General features: G+C 39.4%; 1 protein-coding gene across 2 annotated transcripts in view; it reads right to left on the bottom strand.

Moving 5' to 3' along the window:
- Positions 1 to 9,282: 9,282 nt before the first annotated feature.
- The window catches only part of LOC106054365 (uncharacterized), a 32,890-nt gene continuing 23,632 nt past the window's right edge, over positions 9,283 to 18,540 (bottom strand). For both annotated transcript variants that reach the window (XM_056044434.1, XM_056044435.1), the window contains one exon: positions 9,283 to 10,416. In XM_056044434.1, the coding sequence (XP_055900409.1) occupies positions 10,365 to 10,416 (52 nt within the window). In that variant the 3' untranslated portion in view covers positions 9,283 to 10,364. The remainder of the gene's footprint in view (positions 10,417 to 18,540) is intronic.

Here is an 18,540-nt window from a genome sequence, read left to right as displayed (position 1 = left end):
GTTGTTGTCGTTGGTAAAGTTGCTAATTTTATTAGTTCTTCGTGTATTTCAATTTCCTTTGCTATATTTGGCAATGATGGCACATCAGTACTTTCATCAAGGCAAATAAAATAGGCTTGACATGCATTAATATCCTTCTTTACTTGTTCTTGAATATTAACGTGCAATTTCATAACTCTCGCTTTAACCGTGTTTCGGCTTATTGGCAAATCCTTTATTCTCTGAATGACTTTATCCTTGTTTTGAAAGTCTTCAAACAAATAAGACACACATTTTAACATTGCTTCCTTGATATAATCACCGTCACTTCAAGGTTTTCCATGCTTAGCTATAATTTTTTAAACTTCAAAACTTGCAGCCACTAAGCTAGAAGAAATTTTAACAAAGTTTACAAAAGAACTGGATTGTGAAATCGCTTTTTTTAACTCACGCGATATATGTTCTCTTTGCTCATCCTCGCTTTTGCCTAAAAGCCAGCTGTGATTGGACACATAATGACGTTTTACTGATGATGTCCGACAAACAAGACTTTCCAAACAAATGGCACATAAGGCCTTGTTTTCTCTGTGAATCATTCCATATCTTTCAGTCCACCACTCTTGAAAAGGTCTGCCACTTCCTTCTTCTTCATTTAGTTTTCTTTTTTTTTTTATTTTTGAGAACGACATGTTATGGTAATTATTCTGATAAAAATTTATTGATGACAACGCTAGCAATCGATGTAAGACCGACACGTTCTCAGTATCAACAAAATGGCGGAAGCTAAGGAGATCTCGTTCAAATACAAGAACTGTCTTGAAAAAAAAATTATTATGCCTTATGCTCCCCAAATGAACCACAGTCATATGAAAAAAATTATATGGAATATGATCCACTAGCGCTTCTTCCATATTTACAGTTCTCGGAGATAATTGAAAGTTATTAATTATGGTAATTTGAGATATCCGTGATTTTTCCCAAAAAAACACATTTCTTAATATCATCGTTGTCGCGTGCCACACAAAATCGTTTCGCGTGCCACCTTGGGCACGCGTGACATAGGTTCGCCAGCCCTGGTCTATGGGATAGACGCTCCGCACTCAATGAGTTAAATGTGAACTTGGCCTAACTGATGCCTTATAATGAATATCTAATTAATCTAATTCCTAAAAAAAAAAAAAAATTTCGATAAGTTTAAAAAAAAAAAAAGAAAAATTCATTAAGTTATGTGTGCTATAGTCCTTTTGTGTCTCTGCAGTTCACGTTATAATAGGAAAAACTACTTATTAATTGTTGTTTTAAATTATGTCCAACTTATATGCATACTAAATATATTTTTTCTCTTTAAATAAGTAAAAAAGATTTTTGTGTAAAGGTAGTAGTTAGTATGACAGAACTTACTGAACTTAGCAAAACGATTGTAAAAAAAAAAAATATTTTTTGACAAAAAATCAAAAACCGTTTGCATAAATGTGTTAAAAATATAGCATATAGTCATCTTCCCTACTAAAGAGCCTCCAGTGTTTGATACTATTAATAGTGAATAGTTGTAAAAGATGTGTATTTTTATGAAAAAAATTGCTTGCATAAGTGATCTAAAAAATTAGATTTTTCGCTTTTCGAAAAGAAAAAAGTAGCTGTTGCATCAGAACTTTGAATGAATTAAAATATTATGATATCAGATTTTCACTCTTTTCTAGTTTACGAGATCTAAGCGGATGGACAGACGTTTCACACAAAACTAATTGCTCTTTTCCCCTTTCGGAGGCCACTAAAAAGTAACCAATGATACAATTAATTACTGGTATTTAATTATTGTGTTTGATACCAACAAGGGAAACTGATCCTTCAGTATCACAGATATGGTAAAATAAGTTGGGTTTAGTCCTCTTAAATAATTGTTAACGCAATTTATCCCTCATGCATTCTCGGATCAAGTTGATACTTTAAACAATTATTTATTGTACCTAACAAAACATAAAACAATAGAAAAACAAGATTACAAAGACAGTTTGTGTGGAAACACAAACTCAAAATCGGCCCCCGAAGTGGTTCACCCAGGCAGGCTTCAATATTTTCAGAAAGAACATCAAAATGAAATTATATCAAAGACAAACGTGAGATAAGAATGGAGAAAGAAGGTTGACAGATCTTGTGTAGTGCCCCAACGGTACAGCAAATCAAAGGATAGGTGCAAGTGAATGCAAAGTTAGATGTGAACCTGGCCTAACTAGTTCCCCTTTCAGACCTTGTGGTCTATAGGGCAGATGATGTAAAGTTCATCTGTTTTTGTGGCCAACGGTTAACGAGGGTGTCATGTAGCCAGCACAACGACCAACCGCCTTTACTTTTCCCCAACTAATATCAGGTACCCATTGGAGCTGGGTGGACTCAGAGGCGCCTAAGGATTACGAAGTTGAAAATCCCAGTCTTCACCAGGATTCGAACCCGGGACCCCCGGTTCGGAAGCCAAGCGCTTTACCTCTCAGCTACCGCGCCTCTCCTGGCCTAACTGAAGTCTTGTAATTGATGTAATTGTTTTGAAAAGGCTCAATCTCTTATCGAATGCTCAAAAAAAAAATTTTTTTAATTTCGCAATAAAAAAAAAGTCCACGAAAATGATGTTTACAAGATTACTATTCGTTTTAATTTAAGTCTAACTTATAATGCATACTAATTAGCTTTTTCTCTTTAAAAAACTGCTTGCATAACTGATTTTAAAAATTAGATTTTTCGCTTTCAGAAAAAAAGTAGCCGCTGCATCAGAACTTTGAATGGTCTAAAATATTGTGTTGTCGGATTTTCAATATCTTTTCTAGTTTACGAGATCTAAACGGGACGGACGGACAGACGGACAGACATTTCGCACAAAACTAATAGCGTCTTTTCCCCTTTCGGGGGCCGCTAAAAATGACTCAATTATTATGTACTGTGTGTAGATTGTTAGACTCACCCCGAGACTTTATAAGGAAGAGAATGGAACATATATAGACCACGTACACAAGTTCTATTCTGCGACTTGATGTAGGCCTACGTAAACTCTTTTTCAAGCTCTAAGGGAAGTCGCAGCAATCAATTTTTTTTCTGTCTTAGACAAGTAATGATCTTTAGTTTTCAAAGTTTAGAAATAATGGAAAATCATTTCTCTGATTTTCTTTAGAATGGGCTATTAATCACACAACTGAATATTCACGCTATATGAAACAAAGCAATTTCCTGTTAGTTTCCATTGAGATAATGTTTCAAAAATTCTAGATCGAAATAGTTCATGTCTGTTGATTTTAATCATCTTATGTACATTTAAATAGATTGATTGCCAAGATCTTTCTAGATTATGTATCTAAAAATTGCTAAATAATTATGAGACGAGAGTGCTTTTATTTTTGATGTTCAATTACTAGATCTAGATACATACACACTAGATACTCATCATGGGCGTAGCCAGGGGGGGGGGGGTTGGGGTTCAACCCCCCCCCCGCCCCCCCCCCCCCCCCGAAATGAAATCCCCCCCTTGGGGGGGGGATTGGAATTTAGTGAATGATTTTTTGCTTTGATTTTGTTTGTTTTAGGTGATATTTTAATACTAAACCATCACTTGCCCCAGCACAACCAATGGGGTTTTGAGTTTAAAACCCCCTACCAGGGGGTTTTGAGTTTAAAATCCCCTACCAGGGGAGTTCGAGTTTAAAAACCACTACCAGGGGTTTTGAGTTTAAAACCCCCTACCAGGGGTTTTGAGTTTTAAACCCCCTACTTGGGGTTTTTGCAGTTAACTCCCCCTCTTCTATAAAACAAAAAAAATGCAAACGAAAATCCCCTAATTCCAAGAGCACAGTTAAGGGAGATTTTGATTTTAAACCCCCCTCCAAAATTTACGATAAACCCCCTCTTCAATATAAAAAAAAAGCTAATTACGCACTCAAAATGTTATGAGCGTAGCTAAATGGGTTTTGACTTAGATTTGAATTTAAACCCCACTTCAGCGGGGTTTGAAGGTAAAAAATACCTCTTTAATAATAAAAACAAAAGCAAATTATACACTCAAAATGTTATGAGTGTAGTCAAAGGGGTTTTGAGTTTAAACTCACCTCCAGTGGAGTTTGAAGCTAAAAAGTACCTCTTCAATATAAATAAAAGCAAATTACTCACTCTAAAATCTATAAGCGTAGCCAAAGGGGTTTTGAGTTTAAACCCCCCGCCAGGGGGGTTGGAGGCTAAAAAATACATCATCAGTTGAATAAAAAAAGCAAAGTACGCACTCAAAATGCTATGAGCGTTGCCAAAAGGGGTTTTGAGTTTAAACCCCCATTCAGATGGATTTGATGCTAAAAAATACATCTTCAATATTAAAAAAAAAAGCAAATGACACACTAAAATTATTTGAGCGTAGCCAATCCAATCGGGGGTTTTGAGTTTAAACCCCTTTTCTACAGATGGCGTTTTTTAAATGTTTCAAACCCCTCCAGATGGTTTTGAGTTAAAGATCCCCCTTACAGAGCATTTTGAGGTGGAAAACCCCAAACAGATGATTTTGACGATAAAACTTCTCTTTTCGATATAAAATCTAAAGCAAACTATAGTCACTTAATTCCAAGAGCGTATTCAAGAGAGGTTACACATTTTTACCAGTGGCAGGGCTCCCTTAAAAAACTGCAGTGAATAGTCATCTGCCGAAATTGAAAAACACTAAATGTAGCTCAACAAAGATGGCTAAGACAGATTTTAGGAGTCAGTTATAGAGATCGGGTTTAAATCAAGGAAATCCTATGCCGAACTGGGAGTCGACCCTTTAGTAAGATTGTGAGAGAGCGACGCATGAGGTTTGCAGGACATGTTCTCCGACAAAATGAATTACGCATAAGAAGAGTTGCAATGATATTGTTACGAATCTCACTATCCAGGCTCTCTGCAAACTGCACCATACACCACCAACGTAAAGAACTTGACAACTCAGGGCTCCAGAGTAACGTTACACTTTAATAGTTGAATAAATAACAGCCAATACTGCACAATTGGCAACACGTACACTGTACAAATATCTCTCCGATAACACCGTACCGCCGTATCAACTCTTGCACTGACCTCTCCGTCTCGTTCCGGGCTTGCACTGGGTTCAACAGTTCAGGACTGACTTCACACACTAGGCTCGTTGTGTCGGACTCGATCACAGACCAAGATCAAGACGCCAGTCGTCTCAACTGTACTTGACAGTACTCCGCACTGAACCGTCGTAATGCTCCGTACAGAACCACACCGCTGAACTGTGCTGTAGTCGACCGGACTGTAGTGAACCGGGCTCTGAACCACTGCCGTGAACCTCGCTGTATTGAGCCCCTTTTCTCGACCGTCTTGACTGCGACACCTCCGCTCTTATATAGGGTCCCTACTGGCCTTCTCGAACCGGACAGAACGGCGCTCGACGTTTCTAGGTGGTCAGATGACTACAACTTTCGTGACGCTCCTGAGCTCTGTTCACGACATCGATCCTTCCCGAACCGCCGTCGATCCTTCCCGTACCGCCGTGTTGACACTCGTCTTGGCTGGCCATCGTAACTCGTCACGGTTGACCGCTTGTCTAGCGCTGGCCTGGGGTGATTTGCGTCGGCTGACTACACACACACCACTACCCCCATTTGTGCCACCACCAGGTTTATAACACTGCCCCCTCCTTAGATCTGTCCGTCCCGGACAGAATCAACATCATGGCATTGGCTGTGAAGTTTCATTGCTGTAGGTGGGGGTCGATCGGTGGCAGTTGGCTTGCCTGTTGAGCTTGACGGAGCCATCCATGTTGCAGTCAGCTTCCTTTTTCTCTTCCAATTGGCCTTGATCTGGTTGCCTGGACGTCGTGCTTTCATCACCATCCACGTCGAATTCAGAAAACTTTTTCTTCTTCTCCTCCAGTTAGCCTTCATCTGGTTGCATCGATGTCGTTGTCGCATCGTCATCCATGTTGCACTCAACAAAAGTAGCCTTCTTCTTCTTCTCCGCCAGTTGGTCTTCATGTGGCTGCAGTTATTTCTTGGTAGCATCACCATGCACGTAGGACTGCGCAAACGCCGCCTTCTTCTTTTCCTCCAGTTGATCGTCCTCTTGTTGCAGTGATGTTGTGGTTGCATCGCTCTCTTGTCTGTCGGTACTGAGGACAGCCACTTGACACATGGAGAGGTATAGGATGTAAGGGCAGGGATTACCAAGATTGTTGGCAAAAGAGGTGGCTTCATAGGGCTTTGCGAAGAAGGACTGGGATGGGCTTCAAATCCACAGGACATGGAATTGTGGGACAGGTCATCATCTTCAGCCCTGTCTGGAGGGCATGCTTGTGGGGCAGGTTGGTAACACTCCTCGTGCAAAGGTCCCTCGTCTTGGGCTTCAGGCTCCATTCGGCTCTCTTCACCACCATCAGGACCTCCTTCTCTGGTCTCAGTATCGGGCCAATCGCCTGTTGGTTTTAGACCTGGTCGATGACTTTCATTGTGCAAATGTCCATCAACTTCAACGTCAGGCTTCCTTGGATTCTCTTGACCACCATCAGGACTTCCCTCTCCAGTCTTGGCAGCTGGACCAACGTCTGTTGGGTTCAAACCTTGATGGTATCTCTCGACTTGCATATGTCTTTCAACGGCTTCGTCAGGTTTCAATGGGTTCTCATGATCACCACCAAGACTCCTCTCACTGGTTTTAGCATCTGAACGAACGTCTGTATTGATGATTCTCTCCTCCACAGCAGGTATGCGTTGGTTCATGGCGGCTATCTTGGTGTTCATGGCATCTATCTTGGAATTGATGTTTCCTAGCATTGAGCTCAAGAGCTCCTCCATATCTGGTTCTACTTGAAAAAGATAAGTGTCTGGATCTTCCTTTTCTTCCACCATGTCTTCCCGGAGGCGTGCTTCTAAGGTTTCCTTACTTCCACTCGTCTTCAGCCCTCGATCACGTAGCTCTCGCTTCAGTTCTTTCACTTCGAGTACGTACAGCAGTTTCAGACGAGCCATAGTAGATCCGTCCCAATCCGATTCGATCCGATCCCACTTCTGACACCAGTGTTACGAATCTCACTATCCAGGCTCTCTGCAAACTGCACCATACACCACCAACGTAAAGAACTTGACAACTCAGGGCTCCAGAGTAACGTTACACTTTAATAGTTGAATAAATAACAGCCAATACTGCACAATTGGCAACACGTACACTGTACAAATATCTCTCCGATAACACCGTACCGCCGTATCAACTCTTGCACTGACCTCTCCGTCTCGTTCCGGGCTTGCACTGGGTTCAACAGTTCAGGACTGACTTCACACACTAGGCTCGTTGTGTCGGACTCGATCACATACCAAGATCAAGACGCCAGTCGACTCAACTGTACTTGACAGTACTCCGCACTGAACCGTCGTAATGCTCCGTACAGAACCACACCGCTGAACTGTGCTGTAGTCGACCGGACTGTAGTGAACCGGGCTCTGAACCACTGCCGTGAACCTCGCTGTATTGAGCCCCTTTTCTCGACCGTCTTGACTGCGACACCTCCGCTCTTATATAGGGTCCCTACTGGCCTTCTCGAACCGGACAGAACGGCGCTCGACGTTTCTAGGTGGTCAGATGACTACAACTTTCGTGACGCTCCTGAGCTCTGTTCACGACATCGATCCTGCCCGAACCGCCGTCGATCCTTCCCGTACCGCCGTGTTGACACTCGTCTTGGCTGACCATCGTAACTCGTCACGGTTGACCGCTTGTCTAGCGCTGGCCTGGGGTGATTTGCGTCGGCTGACTACACACACACCACTACCCCCATTTGTGCCACCACCAGGTTTATAACAATATCCTAGTACAACTTGACGCCACTCATTCATTGAGGTCCTCATGGCAAGTGGGAAGAGGCTTCAGACCTGTGACAGATTTTTATGGAAACAGCTTGACGTCAAATGCTCCGAATAGCGCGGGAGGGTCTAAGTCAGTAAGAATAGCACATTAGGTTTTTGAAATAAAACTTTTTAATAGCAGGAAAATGCTTGTTGGCTTTCAATACCAGAAATAGTGCTTGACGTCGGGGCTTCGCCCCGCGCTAGTGCTCCCCAGACCCCATTGCTAGTAATGGCAGGGAATCTACAATTTTATGGAAACAGCTTGAAGGCAAATGCGCCAAAACGGCGCGGGAGGGTCTAAGTCAGTAAGAATAGCACATTAGGTTTTTGAAATAAAACTTTTTAATAGCAGGAAAATGCAATGTAGATACCTCAGAATATGCATTTTGTTGGCTTTTAATATCAGAAATAGTGCTTGGCGGCGGGGCTTCGCCCCGCGCTGGGGGAGCTCCTAGCGCTCCCCAGACACCCTTGCTAGTATTGGCTGGAATCTACAATTTTTCCACTAACTCATGGAAGAACCTATTCTAGGGCACAATAAACGTCTTCCGAAAGAAGAATGAATGGTCAGAATGCAATAAAGATTATGTACACACACACACATATATACATATACAAAAAAAAATTCGCGGGGGGGGGGGGTTCCCCCCCGAAAAAAAAACCTGGCTACGCCCATGATACTCATACACACATGGGCGTAGCCGCGAAATTTTTTTGTTATATCTATTTATGTGTGCGTGTGTGTGTGTGTACATAATCTTTATTGCATTCTGACCCTAGATTCCCCGCCAATACTAGCAAGGAGTCTGGGGGAGCGCTAGGAGCTCCCCCAGCGCGGGGCGAAGCCCCGCCGCCAAGCACTATTTCTGATATTAAAAGCCAACAAAATGCATATTCTGAGGTATCTACATTGCATTTTCCTGCTATTAAAAAGTTTTATTTCAAAAACCTAATGTGCTATTCTTACTGACTTAGACCCTCCAGCGCCGTTTTGGCGCATTTGCCTTCAAGCTGTTTCCATAAAATTGTAGATTCCCTGCCATTACTAGCAATGGGGTCTGGGGAGCACTAGCGCGGGGCGAAGCCCCGACGTCAAGCACTATTTCTGGTATTGAAAGCCAACAAGCATTTTCCTGCTATTAAAAAGTTTTATTTCAAAAACCTAATGTGCTATTCTTACTGACTTAGACCCTCCCGCGCTATTCGGAGCATTTGACGTCAAGCTGTTTCCATAAAAATCTGTCACAGGTCTGAAGCCTCTTCCCACTTGCCATGAGGACCTCAGTGAATGAGGGACTTATAGTATGTTACACTGAATTAAAACGACCCGCTTCTATCGACCTCACACACACAAACACATATACTTCTGGCCTGAGAATTCTAGTATCACTTTTCTTACTTCACCCCCCTCCCCAGGGGGAATTCTACAAAACAATCACAGACTTTTCATTTAATTTCACATTATGGTATTTCATAAGCTCTATGTTGCTTTTTGGTAGGACACATTTTGTCATTACTCAGACGAAGTACCACTCTACCCACACACACACACTAATCAAGTTCTACCTACATTTCATTTTTGTTTTTAGACATTTTTACACACAAAACACAAGAGAGTTCAAAGGATTGTTTTTACAAAGCCTGCATTAACTTGCAGGTACAATTTTTGTACAAATTATTTCTTCCACACCCTATTTCGAATCAAGTTGAAACACAATTATTTATTGTACCTAATAAACAAAAAGATTCAATTTTAAAAAAATTAATCTTGTATCACTGTACTACATGTCAACTGTTGAACTTTGTCCACACTACAGAAAATATTGATTACTAACACAATATTAAATAAATAGAGACGACTTCGTATTTTTAGGAGTATAAACATGAGCTTTCTTTGTATCACGTCACATTCTGGCAAATGATTTTCACAAACGGCAAAAAACGATGAAATGCATAAACATAAATATCTCATCCTTCCTTTTAAAGTTAAAACATTTGATATCTGCTATGACCTATTATTTTATCATCTGGTCACCTCCGTATTTGTACATTTCCTGACCTTGCAATCTCAGAACAGTTCTAAGCACACTTCAGGTATCATGGCCAGGCTAGAATTAATTGATGAAAACAAAATGCAAAAAAAATACATAAGCCCAATACTCTTTTTATAAGGCAAATTATGTAGTTTACAGATGGGTCTGTGTTAATATGTGAAATAATGCAATGTTCCTAAATCTCTGGACTTAAGACATAAGTCTTATTTTTACTGTAACACTGAGTCAGCTTTACAGGTACAGAACTTGTAGTGAAACTAAAAAGTACATTTAAGCAGAATACATAATTCATAGATCTTAATCACTATTAAGTACTGAAGAGTTACATAACAACAACAGGAAAAAGCAGATCAAGTTACCCACACAAATTTGAACTCTGAAGAATTGTTGCAGTTCTAAGTACAAATAAGTAAAAGTCTTAGTTCCTTTAACTTCCGGGTAGAATGAACACAACTTTTGTTTTTCAAGTAACTGCAGGCTTACACCCAAACACTGGGACAAAGGAGTTATACAACCTGGCAAATGAAAAACATAAATACTGTTATTTATAGCCATGTCAAAAAAAAATTATATTTGACAACAGAATACAATAGATTTGTTAATTGAAAAAAGTTTATTTATTTCAGACCTTTAATATTAATAACAAATTAACAACAATGCATAAGCATCAGGCCTCCGCTACCTATTGTGCAATGTGTGCATGCATTGCACACAGGCGGCCGAGTGTAGGGGGCGACCAAATCATTATTTCAAAGTTACCTTTATTATTTAAATTTTTAATTTAAAAAAAATACTCAAATACTTTATAAATTCTAAATCTCCCATTATATTTAAAAAAAAAAAACGATATTCGTACATAAGAAGCTATTTTGGAAACATTTAATAAGAAAAAATGGAGCGGCACGCGAGGGATTCCCAAGGAGTTTTTTCATAGGCGCCTACATATTTCTGACCTTGAAACTTAGCGGGTTATCTGTGATATTTGTTTCGGATGAGGCTTATAGAAGCAGGTCAGTCAAAACATATTTTTCTTCTTAGTATCTACTTACTACATATAAATATTGTTGTTTAGTCGAATACTCCACCTTGTAAGTAGATCTAGTTATTAAAAACTCAAAGTTATACACATTTTGCCTTTTTATGTTAAACTAGCCTGACATTACCCGCAGCCTGCGCGTCTTAGTTTGTGTTTACTAATATAGTGGATAGGATTTAAATTTATGTTACACTTAGCTAATGATCCTTTCGCAACGAAAATAAAATCAGCTTTGCGAAAATGGGTTTAACCAAAGCCGATACATTCATATCTATTAAAAACGAAAGGAGCGATAGATGAATAGGTTATAAAGTACAATTAAAACGGGTTTACCCGATTTGTTAAATGAATGGTATTATAAGTAAGTCAGGATGTTCTGAATTCGCAGATATATGGAAGGAATTTATGTAAAAATGCTTTTGAAACACAAATTTGAAGGTTAATTTTATTAAATAATGAAATCAATAGACTATATTTTGTATTTTCATGTGTCAAAGTAAAAAACTATATATATGCGCAAAGTGTAGTTCTGAAAATTAGATCTAGATCTAAATCATTTCGATCTTTTCACATGTCAACATTGTACACAAAGCTTAGATCCATATGATACTATAGCTTTAATAGAGTCGGTCAAATTTTTCTTTAGGGCTACAATACATACACTACGGTCTAAATTAGTACCAAGGAACATTTCTGCCAAGTTTTATCAAGACTGGGCAAGTGGTTTTTATTTCTATGCCAAACATACATACATACATACATACGCCTTACTTTCTACTTTATAGTATAAAAGATTGCTGTTAGTTAAGCATATATTTTTGGGTCTTATAGATGTTGATCTACATTGAGTTGTAGGCTACTAGCTGTTTGGAGCAACAAGCCAACGACAGACCAACAACAGGGGGGAGGGGGCCTGGCGGCGAAACAATTTTTTTTATATTTTCATTGTAGTAGTTATTAATCCGTGTCTGAATATTACCAATGTTTACAAATTAAAATACCTTAATAAAGAGACGTCGTTTCATGTTCTAATAAGATCTTGTCAAATGTAGACCGTTTTCGCTAGATGCATGTACAACAATATTGGTTAAAACTTAAAAAAAAAAAACATTCCAAAACGTTTCCGCTAGTGTGATTCTTCTGGCTTTTCTTATCTGAATTTGGTCAAATTCCTTCCTACTATTGCACTTCATTATAGTGACGATTTTTTTTTTGTGAAAAAAAAGGTCCATGACAGAGACGTCATACTTAGCACTAAGATGATCTTAAAAAGATCAGGCCCATTACAGACGTCCGTGTACCACTAGCGGATCCAGAACTTTGGAGGGGGGGGCGATTTTTTTTCCAAACCCTAACCCTATGCATAAACGTGCGTACAGCATATATATATATATATATATATATCATGGGCGTAGCCAGGATTTTTTTTCGGGGGGGGGGTGATTTTTTCTCTCAACCCCCCCGACCCCCCCCCCCCCGGCGAAAAAAAATTATATGTATGTGTGTGTGTGTGTACATAATCTTTATTACATTCTGACCCCTCATTCTTTCGGAAGACGTTTTTTGTGCCCTAGAATGGGTTCTTCCATGAATTAGTGAAAAAAATCCCCGCCATTACTAGCAATGGTGTCTGGGGGAGCGCTAGGAGCTCCCCGAGCGCGGGGCGAAGCCCCACCGCCAAGCAATATTTCTGATATTGAAAACCAACAAAATGCATATTCTGAGGTATCTACAGTGCATTTTCCTGTTATTAAAAAGTTCTATTTCAAAAACCTAATGTGCTATTCTTACTGACTTAGACCCTCCCGCGCCGTTCGGCACATTTGCTGTTAAGCTGTTTCCATAAAATTGTAGATTCCCTGCCATTACTAGCAAGGGTGTCTGGGGGAGCGCTAGGAGCTCCCCCAGCGCGGGGCGAAGCCCCGTCGCCAAGCACTATTTCTGGTATTGAAAGCCAACAAAATTCATATTCTGCTATTCTTACTGACTTAGATCCTCCCGCGCCGTTCGGAGCATTTGAATTCAAGCTGTTTCCATAAAAATCTGTCACTGATAATGTCTGAAGCCTCTTCCCATCTGCCATGAGGACCTCCACGAATGAGTGGCGTCAAGTTGTACTAGGATATCATTTCAACTCTTCTTATGCGTAATTCATTTTGTCGGAGAACATGTCCCGCAAACCTCATGCGTCGCTCTCTCACAATCTTACTAAGGGTCAACTCCCAGTTCGGCATAGGATTTCCTTGATTTAGACCCGATCTCTATAACTGACTCCTAAAATCTGTTTTAGCCATCTTTGTTGAGCCACATTTAGTGTTTTTCAATTTCGGCAGATGACTATACACTGCAGTTTATTAATGGAGCCCTGCCACTGGTAAAAATGTGTAACCTCTCTTGAATACGCTCTTGGAATTAAGTGGCTGTAGTTTGCTTTAGATTTTATATCGAAAAGAGAAGAATTATCGTCAAAATCATCTGTTGGGGGTTTTCCACCTCAAAATGCTCTGTAGGGGGATCTTAAACTCGAAACCATCTGGAGGGGTTTTAAACTTTAAAAAAAGCCATCTGTAGAAGAGGGGATTAAACTCAAAAAACACCCGATTGGATTGGCTACGCTCAAATAATTATAGTGTGTAATTTGCTTTTTTTTTATATTGAAGAGGTATTTTTAGCATCAAGCCCGTCTGAATGGGGGTTTAAACTCAAAACCCCTTTTGGCAACGCTCATAGCATTTTAAGTGCGTAATTTGCTTTTTTTTCTTACACTGAAAATGTATTTTTTATCCTCAAACCCCCCTTGCAAGAGGTTTAAACTCAAAACCCCTTTGGCTACGCTCATAGATTTTAGAGTGAGTAATTTGCTTTTATTTATATTGAAGAGGTACTTTTTAGCTTCAAACTCTACTGAAGGGGAGTGTCACAGATGCCATTATAGATTTATTTGTATATTTCACATTTAAAAGCTTATGTGTAAATAGAAATATAAACCCTTGACTGAGCCTCAGGAATTACCCCACAAATCTAGATCCTTGACAGCGCCTCAGGTTTTACCCGAGACGTAATTACGATGTTGCAAATCTATTGGTTGATTTGAAAATAAATAAAGACATTTTAGCGCCAGAGAATTGACGAGAGTAGAAAGAACGCCAGTCGATGAAAGAATTTCCTAGTAGACAGTCGCGTTTTCTAAGAGCTCTGATTTAAAGCCTTTGTAATATTATTTATGCTTGTTGATCTGTAACTTGTACATAAGCTGTACTTACGTTTTATATTTAAATAAAGTTCCAGAGTTGTGTTTTAACAAAGAATCTTTTATTGTGAATCTTAGATCGTCATTTATTCAACTATTTTAATTCAAGTGAAATCCCCGGCACCACAACACACGTTGTGACATCTGGCACCTCCGACTAATAAAAGTTTATGGACAACTTCTAACGAAATTTATTCAAGATCTAGGACCAATTTCTAAACTCTTCAAAGGAACTTCATTCTTATTTAACGGAGGACAGAATTTCTGTGTTTAACAGGTCAGTTGGTTATCGATAATTCTTTTATAAAGATTTTCGTTAGAGTTACGACTAACTCACGAAATCTATTATTATATGTGATTGGCAAAAGGAATAAGACCAATATACATAATAACTGGCATTATAAAAAAGACCAGTAAAGCAAATAACTGGCAATATAAAAGACCAGTAAAGCAAATAACTGGCAATATAGTCATTATAAAGAAGACCAGTAAATAATCATTTGTCTGGCACAAAGTAAACAGAAGACCAGATTTAACCAACTGTTAAACCAGTAAAAAAAAGTACTCGGCTCAATAGATCTATATATCGAAGCTTACGACTCCAGTGAAATACAATTTTACTGTCAAGCATTATTAGCAAATTGAGGCTTCAAGAACTTTGTCACTATATTATTATTATATCTGAGATAAAGCCAAAATCCAGATATTGTACATTTTGTTCCAATACAAGAAACTAACAAAAAAAATTAAATATGGCTTCCGGTTCTAGAACACAACGACTCCTTGAATTGATGGAATTAGCAAAAGAGAAGCAAATGCCTAAGCCAGACCTGTGGGCAGAACGCCAAGAAGAGAAAGAATATCAAGAGGAAGAATCTGAAAAACAAAGGCAAGACGACGAGAAACAAAGGCAACATGAAAAAGAAAAAATGTAATTCGAAAAACAAAATAAAGAAAATAAAGTAAGCATTCCAACTCAAGGTCACTCAAATATGTTTGACAAATACAGATTAATGAACAAAATATCGGCTTTCAACGAAAACATTGACAATATGGACTCGTATCTCATAAGATTTGAAGAAATATCTACAACATCCGGTCTACCTGAAGCACATTGGTCGAGCTCACTCCTCACTCTATTGACTGGCAAAGCTGTCAACATTTGCTCACAACTGTCCATCAATGAACGCAGCACTTACTCTGATATCAAGGAAGCTCTACTGCGCCAATACGGAGCAACTTCAGCCAACTATAGAAAGAAATTCTATAATTAAAGGCCACAGCAAAATGATGATCCTCAAATTTTTGTAGCTAATATGTCAATGTGGTTTGATAGATGGGTATCCATGGCCAAAATAGAAGAAAGTTACCAAGCTCTTCGTCAACACATTATTATCGACAACATCACCCATGCTCACTCAGAAGATATTCAATGCTACATTATAGAGAGAAATCCTACTGATATCCAGACATTAACCAAGATCATCAGACAATATAAAGCAGCCTATCCAAACAAGTCAGTCAAACCATCTGTTGAAGAAAATTTTGTCTGCTTTGCTCAAGACAAAAATGCAAGATATAAGTCAGATGACAAAATCAAATGCAACAAATGTCATAAACTAGGGCATTTCACGTCTCAATGCCGCAGCAGAATCACAGAATGTTCATATTGCCATAAAAAGGGTCACCAAACTCATGAATGTTGGAAAAAACAGGCAGTCTCCAAAAATCAAAATTTTGATAGACCCACATCACCAACTCAAAGATACAGCAATAGAGAGCAATACAATCTCAACAAAGCACCTGGAAATAATAAACCAGATAACAAACCTCGCTACAGAAGTCATTCACAGGACTCCAGACCACAATATATGCCAAACAGAAGCTCATATAACAGAAGATATTACAATGAGCATTCAACTATGACAGTGATTGCAAAGTCCAATGGTCTCAAATTTTATCCAGGCTTTGTAGGAGACAAGAAGGTGGAAGTTCTTCGTGACACCGGAAGCACGTCCACATTAGTACATGAACGCTTCGTACACGCAAACCGTTTCACAGGCAACCACGTCCAAGCCACTGCCTTCAACGGAACTGTCAGCAAGTTACCTGAAGCCATCATTTATGTTACTACACCATTCTTCAGTAGTCAAACAAAAGCATTAGTAACACCCAATCTACCAGTGGACCTAATCATTGGAAACATAGAGGGAGTTAAAGAATGCACTCCTCAAGAACTTACTGAATGGACAAATGCCATAGAGCAAGGTCAAAAATGTTTGGCAGTAATGACAAGATCCATGTCCAGACAACAAGAACATTTGGCACCTGAACAAGTTAGCCAAAATAATCACATGGCTACCTCAGTTACGCAAGTTATGCAGAATGCAACAGAACCAGTTACTAGTCCAGTAGCCAGCAACAATCAAGAACATTCAACATGGACACCCCCAGTTACATCAAGCCCATCCCTACCGGTCATAAGTCCACCTCCAATTCCCGAATGTCCATTGTTGAACTTTGAAGAACAAGACTACATGCCCAGAGTCTCTAACAATGATACAAGAACTCTAACTGGTCAAACTGAAGTCCATCAAGACAAGTCATATTTCACACATGATGACTTCAAAGAAGAACAGAAACGAGATCCAACATTGCAAATACTTTATCAGAAGGCTCAAGCAAACAAACAGCTGAATCTACCAAATAAACCATATTTTCAAGATGGCCTCCTGGTGAAGAATGCCATGCATAAAGACAATACCATTCAGCAAATAATAGTGCCACAGAAATACAGGAAAGAAATACTGGCAACAGGACATAACATTCCACACGCCAGCCATATGGGTGTAGTCAAAACTAAAGCCAGAATCCTCAAAGAATTTTATTGGCCAAGTATCATTAAAGACGTCAAGAAATACGTAAAGTCATGTCATATTTGCCAAGTCAAAGGACCTAAGAACAACAAATCACAGGCACCAATTCAAGATATGGAATTGACAGACAAGCCATTCCAAAAAGTCTCAGTTGATTTGATTGGTCCTATGCCAGTAGCTTCAGCAAGAAACCATCGATATGTCCTGACATTGATTGACACATGTACAAGATGGACAGAAGCAGTACCTCTAGTCAACATTACAGCGCTTGACATCACCAGAGCTTTGTCAGAGATATTTTCCAGAATTGGTTTCCCAGAAGTTATCCTCTCTGACAGAGGCACACAGTTCACAGCTGACATTACCAAAGACTTCATGAACATGTACCACATCAAGATGAAGTTCACAACGCCCTACCATCCCCAAAGCAACGGGCTTTGCGAACGATTCAACGGTACTTTGAAGAGGTGCATTTCAAAAATAGCACACGATAATCCGCAGAATTGGGACTTATTGCTACCAGCAGCTCTGGTTGCATACAGAGAAAGTCCTCAAGAAACCACAGGATTCTCACCTTTCGAGATGGTTTATGGCGCCAACCCACGAGGACCGATGGCAATCCTCAAAGAAGCTATTATTCGCCAAAACTCAATCTCATCAGAAACCAAGACAGCGTTTCAACATGTGCAAGATACCAGAAACATAGTCATATCTGCATGTGAAAAAGCAAATGAAGCCACAGCCATAGCAAACTCCAATACCAGAATGAGAGTCAATAGAAACAGAACACTGAAACAATTTGAACCAGGAGATCAAGTATGTCTGTTACTACCAGACAAAAGCAACAGACTATTCATCAAATGGCAAGGTCCATTCTCCGTACTCAGAAAGATAACAGATGTTGACTATGAGATAGACATACACAACAAAAAGAAAATCTATCACGTCAACATGTTACAAAAATATAACACAATAACAGAAGGTACCACAAGCCCAGAACAAAATGAAAGAGCCATATCATGTCTTGCAGTCATACCAGAAGAAGATGAAAATGACACGTCTGAATTTGACGACATCAATATGCCACAAACAACTACCAAACAAACTGAATTTTGGCAAGACATCAAACTCAATTCAATGACACCGCAAAAGCAGAAAGAACTGACTACCATTCTTAAAGAAAATTCAGACATATTTACAGATGTTCCAGGCAAAACGTCAATTACGGAACACAATATAATACTTACTGATTCCAAGCCTACAAAAGCAAGACCTTACCCATTACCAGTACACTACAGAGACTTTCTTAAACAAGAAATTAACCAACTATTAGAGCAAGGAATCATTGAACATTCCAACTCTCCATATGCCGCACCAATAGTTCTTGTCAAACGGAAGCAAACGACAACTCCAAGAATGTGTGTCGACTTCAGACAGTTGAATAAAATAACCCAACTCGACTCATATCCTATGCCAA

The sequence above is a fragment of the Biomphalaria glabrata genome, chromosome 10 (assembly GCF_947242115.1).
Source record: "Biomphalaria glabrata chromosome 10, xgBioGlab47.1, whole genome shotgun sequence".
NCBI lineage: Eukaryota > Metazoa > Mollusca > Gastropoda > Planorbidae > Biomphalaria > Biomphalaria glabrata.
Note: the sequence above shows the minus strand (reverse complement) of the source record. Positions and strands in the feature narration are given on the sequence as shown.